At 38.7% G+C, this 9,410-nt stretch overlaps 1 protein-coding gene across 14 annotated transcripts in view; it reads right to left on the bottom strand.

The window, feature by feature from the left end:
- The window catches only part of LOC102371449 (solute carrier family 22 member 15-like), a 65,843-nt gene that overhangs the window by 50,801 nt on the left and 5,632 nt on the right, over positions 1-9,410 (bottom strand). For 13 of the 14 annotated variants that reach the window (XR_003092291.1, XR_003092293.1, XR_003092292.1 and 10 more), the window contains exons 2-4: positions 8,398-8,544; positions 4,289-4,421; positions 1,098-1,262 (exon numbers count right to left, since the gene is read on the bottom strand). Coding sequence is in view for 11 of the 14 variants with exons in the window: in XM_025194930.1 (XP_025050715.1) it covers positions 1,098-1,262; positions 4,289-4,421; positions 8,398-8,544 (445 nt within the window). In the remaining 3 variants the exon portion in view is untranslated. Of the gene's footprint in view, positions 1-1,097; positions 1,263-4,288; positions 4,422-6,966; positions 7,042-8,397; positions 8,545-9,410 lie in introns of those variants that run through there. The other variant, XM_025194932.1, reaches the window with a different exon arrangement.

Here is a 9,410-nt window from a genome sequence, read left to right on the forward strand (position 1 = left end):
ATTCCTAGAGGGTAAGAAAATGATAAAAGAAAAAAAAAGAAAAAAATAGAATGGGAAACCTGAAGAAGTGAGTATTGCGTTTTCAGGGCGGTGATCTGAATCTCCGAATTGACTCACTGTCCTCCAAATCAGCTGAGTCTGAATCAAATACTTCCCTATTTGCAGAAGCCTACTCTATAGGCCCCTATGATGCTTATAACCACTGCAGTTAAGCATGTTGGGCCAAATTCTGTTCTCAGTTTACTCTAGTGTAAATCCATGGTAGTTAGACATACTATAGATTTGCAATAGTGTGATGAAGCAAAGAACTTGCACTTCTACCTCTTCTACCTGTATTTTAAAATTTGGCACTGTCAGATACAGACATTTGATATCAGTACTGCACTTGGGAGTGGAGGGGAAGCATTACATACATGCTAACTCATTTTATGAGACAGAAGAGCATATTGCTTTAAATACATTTTTGGTGGGGAAAAGAGCACTTGCTCTTCTAAATATTTTCTCAAGGAAATGTGAAGTGTAATTTAGAAGCTGGGAGCGTCCATAAAAAACATCTTTTTCAAGGAAAGTAGACTACAAATGAAATTTTATATAACAGTGATTCTCAATTAAGGTGTTGCAGAACTCTAGGGTGCTGTGAGATGCATTTTAAGGGTACTATAGTGTCACACAATATAGCACTGTTAGATGTGGGGCAGAAATCCTAAGGTCAAAAACATCCTGATTTGTTGTGGTCTTTCCGAGTTTTCTGGGGACAGAAGAATAACTATTTTATTTTTTTGTAGTAAAGAAATGAGTGAAAGCTAAGAGCTGGCATTTTTCAGTGGGTGCCTGGAATCTAGAAGAGCTGAGAACCACTGAATTATGCTAATCTTGAAATCTCACGGTTTTACCATTGTTTATCATATTGGACCCAATTGTATGGTTCCTATTCAAGCAAAATTCCCATTTAACTCAGTGGTAACTTGGAATGAAAAAAATTGGTCATTTAATATTTACTTAAATTAACTTTATAAAGTTACAAATCATAATACATTTGTGAGTTTAAAAAAAACAATTACTTTATACAGTACTAATAAAATATTCTTAAATTTTACCTGTAAAAGACCAGAATGACTTTCCTACATATTCTTGCGTCAAGACAAAAGACACCAGAGACATTCCACCATTCATAATCCCAACAATAAAGCGTGACATTGCAAAAATTTCATAGCTTGGAGCAAATGCCGCAGCATACCCGAAAATTACATCAAAGAACAGACCTGAACAAAAATGCACAAAGTATATTAGCCTTATCAAGTAGACTGAATTTGGGAAGGATAAAAGGGGCAGAATTAAATTATTTACCATTACTAGCATTGTACAGATAGTATCTCTCTGAATTTACATATTTGATTTTACTAACACCTTTAAAAATGAGAATTCCAAGGAACTCCAAATATTTTCCAATCTCTATTAGCTTATGTACAAGTCTGAAACCCAAGTTGTGTAATCACTAATATAGAGATCTATACAAGAAACCTTACCTTCAGACATTATCATTAAACAACAAACGCTTCAACTGAAAAATAAATGGCCATGATATAAGTATTCATTACTCATCAAAATTGAGATGAAATAACATTCCTAAAAACAGGAACTATTTGTATCCAGATGTTCTGACTTCAGATATAGTCTAAGTTAGTTTTTCCTGCCTGTGAAGAGTGAATAATCATCACTGTTTACACTGTCCTCCAGTGCAAGGGCGGGCAATTATTTTGGACAAAGGGCCACTTACTGAGTTTCGGCAAGCCATCAAGGGTTGCATGACAGGCAGCCCAAGGCAGATTAATATTAATTTTCTAAATTTTTTAGGGGTCCCGTGGGCCAGACAGAATAGCCTGGCAGGCCGCATCTTGCCCACCCCTGCTCTAATGTAACTAGTCAAATGCTCTTCAAGTGATTTGAGATCCCAAGAGATGCTGTTTTGAGTTTGTGAGAAATATGCCTGCTCTGATGAAATATTTGGAATCCAATCAATGTGAATGATTATTATTCACACTTTATAGGTAGGAATAACATGCAAAATGATTATGCAACTGTTGCCCAAGTAACATCAGTAAAGCCAAAAACAAACTCCAGTATTCTTGACTCCTGCATTTCAATTACTACACTATACATCTTTAGCTACCTATAAAAAGTACTGCATTTCTACTAAAATTGTCCAGCAACCAGAAAGGACACACTAGAAAATATCCTTCAGGTTATGGGAATAGGGATGATGTCATGTTTGTCCTTCTAAATACTATGAAATTACAGTAAGTTATTTTAAAATAAGAAAAAGCATGCCAAAAAAAGAAAAAATATATAGTATGGATGGAAAAGCATTTAACTTTACAGATATGAAATGTATGAGTCTCTCTATTGTGAATTCTAAAAAAAAAAACCATGAAAACAAATTTCACACCTTTTGTTGGATAGGAAATGGGTTATAAACATATGTGCTAGTATAGTTCACCTGACCAATAGCACATCAATTAGACCAGGGCCGGGCAATTATTTCAGCTGGGGCATCACTTTATGAGTTTTATGAGCTGTGAAGGACCACATGCATAAAATCGTTCTGAAGATATTTTAACAAATTATAGATAAAAAACAAATTATATACTGAAAACCAAACTATATACTATATACTACTATAACATATTTTAATTTTATTTCAAAAAATAATTTTTGTCCTGATTTGGTTTTTTTGTGTGTAATGTATATAGAGGCAATTGCATAATAAAGTCTTACTCTTGTAGATTGTGGGGGGTGGGGTAGAAGTGTGTATGTTGGAGGGCAGGGGGGTGCTGCCTGAACATTAGGTCCTGAGAGCTAGCTAGGGATGGGGGAAGAAGGGGTGGGGGACAGGGAGAGCAAGCAGCAGAGCTTACCCGGACAGTGCAGGTCAGGTTCACCCCCCTACCCATCCGACCCATGGCTGCCCCAGCGGTGCTCCACATGCAGTTAAGTCCTGTCTGCTTCCTCCTGGGGCAGCCTGCACCTGCCCCATGCTCACCAGACAGCACCATCCCAGCCCCACCCAGCACAGACAGCATCCCAGCAGGGCTGCTGCCACAGCCACGGAAGTAGTGTTCAGCTCCCTTCCTCCTGCCCCTGCTGCGCTATTCTTGGCAGCAGGTAATGTGGGGAAGGCATGGGGATGTGTTCTGGGCAAAGGGACAGGTGGTTTCTGCCTGTGCAGGGCTCCAGTTTCTGCCCCAGCGTGCAGGGCTCCAGTTTCCACTCCCAACCGCCTTCTACTCACTCAGCCACCCACAAGTGGCTGCTCATCGTGCCACAAGATGGAAGGCAGCCAGGAGCTGGATCCCTGCCTGCTGGGGCAGAAGACACCTGGCTGCAGCTTCCCCCCTGCCTGGCTGGGCATCTGCTACCCAGCGTGCATCTCCACAGCTTCCCCCCATTACCTGCTGCCAGAGTGGCACAGCAAGGGCAGGAAGAGGAGAAGTTGCTGCTGGAGGTGGGGGGTGCAGAACAGTACACAGGCCACCTTGGCAGTAGCCTCACCAGCTACGTGGGTACAGGCCAGGGCCCCAGAGCTGGGGTGTCTGGCAGATGTGGGCCACCCCAGGTGGGAGCAGGTGGGTCTTGGCCCCATGCAGACCACTACGGGTGCTGCTGCAGATGAGGTCCAATCAGTTGACGGGCCAGACCCAGCTCATGGGTCGGATCCAATCAGCTGGCAGGCCAGATCCAGCTTGCAGGCCCACCCATGTTTGCCCACCCATGATTTAGATACAACAACTATTGGGAGGTTGGACAATTTAAGTGAAATTGTGTCATTAGCTGGCTAAGCAACAGTAAAATCAAAATCCTATGCTGAGGTATAAAATGTGCAGAAGGCTCTTAAAGTTAAAGTGCTACACACTATTACCAATTTCAAAAAACTTCACAAACTAGGAAATACACTATATCAGAAAATGTGCTTGAAAAGGTAATTGAGAAGATCACCAATTGAAATTAATATTAGAAACCACATCTACTTTGAAGAAACAAAACCATCTTCTAAAATGGATTAAGATTGAATAAACAGGGCAATATTTCTTTAAAAAATATCCCCACAACCATCAATGGAAAATGAAATTGTATGTGTATGCCCCAAGGAACTGAATGTAGATATGTTTCAATAGCAAAAAAACCCCAATTGTTCATGCTCTAACCTTAATTAACTCTGGGGGGAGGGGGGGAAAGATGACATCTCCAAACAGGAAACTCGTAAGAAAAAATAATTTTATCATCATCTTACCTGACAGGTACACTGGCTTCCTGCCCAATTTATCAGACAATGGGCCAAATGCAATATTTCCAATAAGCAATCCAGCAAAAAACAAGGATGATACAAGGCTCACTTTATAAGCTTCTTGTTTGATTAAATACCACTGTCAAAAATACAAGAATTTGTTTGTAGTTAAAAAAACTAGTAGCACTAATTCATTTGCTTCTTAAGAAATTAAGTATTTTTTTTGTTTTTAACTGCTATCTTAGCTATATTCAATCACAGTCTCCAGAAAAGCCTGAGGGCAGATTACAGACCAAGTGTTTTAAACAAATATATATTTTCATCAAGAAAGTGCATAATATATTTCTCCTGCTAGGTTTAACTTAATGGGTTTGAACAACACAGAAAAACATTTTGTCGCTGTGGCTAATAAACTCTGAATCAAAGCAACACAGCCGAAGCCATTAAAAAATGGAAATACAGGACTCACATTACACTTCATTTGAGAAACAGGGAACTATTATGTTGTACAAATTACCTTTACAGTATCAATGATAAAAATGTTCACCAGGAACAGTAGTATATGGTATGTTTTACTTTTATAATGTACCAGTATTTATCAAACTACATCCCAGGGTCTTGAAAATGCGAGATAAACTAGAGAAAGGTGGTTAGCCATGTTAGTCTGGAAGTCAGGCAAAGCAGGGCAACAACACAGCACTTTTCCAGGGGGGTGGAGGAGCAGGGCCAGTCCCTTTTGTCACTGGATCCTACAGATTGACATGTCTCTTGACCTGCTTCAACTACCTATAAAATATGTGAAATAAAATGTGCTAATGCTTCAGAGATTGCATGGGATGCGATTCATTTCAGGGACAAATCTGTCAAGCTGTGTCCACTCACTGGCCACCTAGTGGGACAGTAAGAGCCATGAAACTCAGAAGGGCTACACATGTAAATGACTGTACTGCTTTTGTTTTGATGTCGGTCAAAATCTAGGATAATCAAGATTGCTTCAAATGAGATATCTGTTAACACCTTTACAGACTAACTGGTTTACAGAGGCATCAGTTTTCACAGGCAACAAGCTTATTTTGTCAGGTGCTATAAAATGGACTGTCAACTATGAAAGCATATGCCTCTCTGAACCAGTTAGTCTTTAAGGTTCAGTGGACATTTGTTATCCCAGGGACAAAAAGCAGTTGCACACCTTGTGCCACTGCTACTTGGAATACCTGTGCCACACACCCTCTGGTGTGCAGCAGGTTACCCTGGGTGGGGTAGGGGAGGCTGCCCAGCAGCCTTACCTGGGGTCCTGGGGGCCTCCTGGGGCTGCAGCAGTGGCTATCTTGCCACTTGGAGCCCAGCCAGCAGCTGGAGTGTGGCTCCGGTCTGCCAGGCTCTGGTTTTGGTTGGCGGGTACTGTCCCTGCGTGCGTGAACCCACTTTTTTTTTTTTGTGCACAGGTTTTTTTTTTACCCCGGGTTTCCTGGCCACACTGCTACGTTGCAGTGTGGAGAATACCTGAATGTGTGGTATGTGGTGGCACAGATGTGTCTACTGCATCACATATCACACAGCCACGCTCATCTGGACATGACCTAAGGTACCATCCTGCCCTATTTATCTCATTCAAGGCCCTCTTGTCTCTGCAATTCTGTTGCAGTGGAATTTGGCTTTTTTCTACCTGCTGTGAAATACTGAATCAAATGTTGTTTTAACAAGGAACTGCACATTTTGTTTTTTTACCTTGCCCTATAGCAACTTATTAGCAGGAGCCCATGTCTTCAGATTTTTGCGTGAAAGGAGGTATTACAGTACATGTTCCCTGCAATGTTCCATGGAATCAAAAAGCAAGAAATCCCTGCCCCACCTCTCATTGATGGAATTTCTGCTTTCAGGATGGTTTTCCCTCTGGTGAATTCACACCAATATATGCACCAGAACATGTTAGCTACTGCATTATATGAGAATAGCTGTTGTCAAATCTAAAAAAGGCTTCTAGGGCATGTACATGGAGGAGGGTCATAGGGAAATCAAACACAGAAGCACCAAATAATTCAAAGCTCAATATTTCCACCGAATATTTCAAGGAAAAGCTTCCAGTATCATGATATTTGCACTGATAATGCCACAAAAGAGGCAGAAAAAGAAAAGTAAGTGACTTCATCCCAAGGTATTTGGGGACATTTTTCAGTTCTTAGGGAAGCTTTGGCTATAAAGAAATTAAGTCAAAATCAAAAATCTCTTCCATTCTGAAATGAATTGGCTTTCACATGGAAGTTCTGAATAACTTGTTTGCGGTCAGAGCAGAACACACAGACATTTTTTTGGTGTTGAATATGGGTTTACCTCTGCCATATATTTCCATGATCAAAATTAGTTTATACTGAATCCTGCTCTCCAGGACCTGCGTTTTCAACCTGAAAACTGGAACTTCCAGGGAGGTCATACTTCTGGGAGGTTGCAACCACATTGTTTTTCCCATTGCTAAATGGGAGAAGGGCCCTGGTTTAGCACTGGCCTGCTATGGCAAAAGGTGAAAACCATGAAGTGAATTGGTAAAAATCAAACCAGGTCTTAGTGAACCGGTGTCTACATACCAAAACCATTACTACAGTTGGTGCAAACTGACAACCTTTTTGGAAATCTCATTATAGAAGAGGAACTAAATTAAAATAAGTTATTTTTCTACCAGATAATACCTAGTTCAAACAAGAAGCATGTAGGGAACTTCTATGGCCTGGATTATACAGAGTTCAGATCAGATTACCTCATTCTGTAATTTAGAAACACAGTTACTGTCACTTGTATAAAATAAATAAATGAAATTAAATAAAAAAGAGTAAAATGGGGAAATTATTAACACCTGTTAACTATACCATTAATTTCAAGAATTTTGCAGAACAAAAAATTATCTAAACATGAACTGATTTATACTATAATTTAGTAATACTCTACTTCCATCTGGAGCTGTCAAGATTCATGAAATGATCCAATCGTGACAAAAGCTTAAGAACAAAATCAAAACCTATTCAATTCAGAAACTGGAAAACAGATTTATATGCAAAATAATGGTAAAACCATGTCTTACTTTACACAGCAAAATCATACCATCAGAACATAAAATATACATTTAGAATCTAAACAGTTGTAATCATATGGGTAGATAAGTTTTACTGATTTCTAGCTGACAAAGTCTTTGTCGTAAATTTAATCTCAGACCTTGAAATATAACTTAGGTCTTATTGTGCAAAATACAATTGGCTCACCTCACACTGACTGCAAGTGTTTTAGGCCCACACCCAAAAGACAGTAAATCTTACCCAGTTAATGCTTTTCCTAAATACATTTAGGGGTTTGCATAAGGAAGGACCCGTTTGACCTTGATTACTATAGTGACTAATAAAATGTCAAGCTAGATTCATAACAACAATATATTTTACCAGCAAGACCTCATACTTCAGTCTGAGGCTAAGAAGCTTTAGACTTGAAATATACAATGTCCTTGAAAAGTAGGTGAAACTTCAATTAAAAAAATTAATTAAACTGCATACGGGACTCCTTGTTTATCTAAGAAAGGATGAGAACTGCAGGAACCACTGCCTTAGTGAAAAAACTTTAAATGAAGAGAACCAAAACTTGCAGTATAATGTTGAGATAGTAACCCTGTAATTATGGCTAAAATAATATTTCTAACAATGCTGACACAGTCTAGAGAAAGAAGTGACAAATGTGTCTTTACCACTTAAGTTTCCAAGTGCTTTTTTGATGCATAAGCACACAACTGAAGATAGCTTCTTTTTTAAAACTGGAGAATTTATCAAGAACATGATTTATTGAATGAACACAAATGCTCTTAATATATTTATAAATTTAAGAAATGAAAGAAAACAACAGTAAAAAAAAAAATCCCTTAAGTCTAGGTAAGTTTAAAGGTGAAAGGCCGTACCCAAGCAACCCTTTCACATTCAGTGATTTCTATGTCCTAATGTACTGGTAAATTAGTTTGTGCATGCAACCTCCTCAATTAAATATTCTTCAAACTTCACAAGGAAGAGTCCCATATTGTTAATAAAAAGAAATGAGAAATACAGAAATAATTGTTAAGCAGTAACACAGCAAAAAGCACTTGCCTCAGTTACTATAGATGTGAAGTTATCTGTAAATTGGGTGTGCTTGGCAAGCTCATCTCTGCTGGCTGGAATTTCTTCTTGGTTGATATGATACTGTGGTACAGCCCCCACTAGCACAATAAGCATGGACTGGCAGGCTACATACACCTTAAAAGAAGAGACGTGATTATCTGTCTTGAATAACCCCCACACTAGCTTGCCGTCCTGTTTATCTGATTTAAGCTCATTAAACTTATTTAATACTTGATCAGTACACCAAAGTTCTACAGATGCATTTTAAGCCATTGATATGAACTCTTTTGTCAGGCATTCTGGAATGACAGCACACATGACACACTTAAAACTGTCAGTAGGTTTCCATTAAAAGTATGATTTTGTCACCTTGCCCCTAGATCCAAAATTATTCAATTTTGTTTGTTCCTTGTTACTGTGGCGCAAGATCATCAGAAGACATAGAAAGAAGAAAGATTTTAAAATATTTTACTAGATATTACTTGCTCAGATCTAATACCAAAGACCAACATTTAACTTGATTAAAGTCTGATTCCAAAATTTATTAACAGTTTATTTAGAAAATTCACTATGGAATGTGAGCCCCTGCAACAAAGCTAAAGGACTAAAAGAGACCTGAGTTTCCATCTGAAAAATGCTCTAATGTTTTCTTTACAGAGATCAAGCTGAAGCAAACCCTATACACTAGAGAAGCTAGATGATCAAAAAAAAAAAAAAAGATTTTTTCCATGGAAAGGCTCAAGGGAAAACTTTCCCTCCCTACAGGACTCAAGAGGTACACAAAAAGTTTAAATGCCTTATATTAGAAATACAATTCTCAGTTTCTCACACTGGGCTTTTTAACCTAAATATTCCTGAAAACTAATACACTACAACAACTTAAATAGAAATCCATGCATGTTCCCTGACAATATACAAAGAGACTACGAAAAACTTTCTACAGCATTCATCCTACATAAAAAGAAGAAATGGAACAAATTACTCCAAGAACAAGCTCCCCA

This window comes from Alligator sinensis, unplaced genomic scaffold (assembly GCF_000455745.1).
Source record: "Alligator sinensis unplaced genomic scaffold, ASM45574v1 scaffold848_1, whole genome shotgun sequence".
Taxonomy (NCBI): Eukaryota; Metazoa; Chordata; order Crocodylia; family Alligatoridae; genus Alligator; species Alligator sinensis.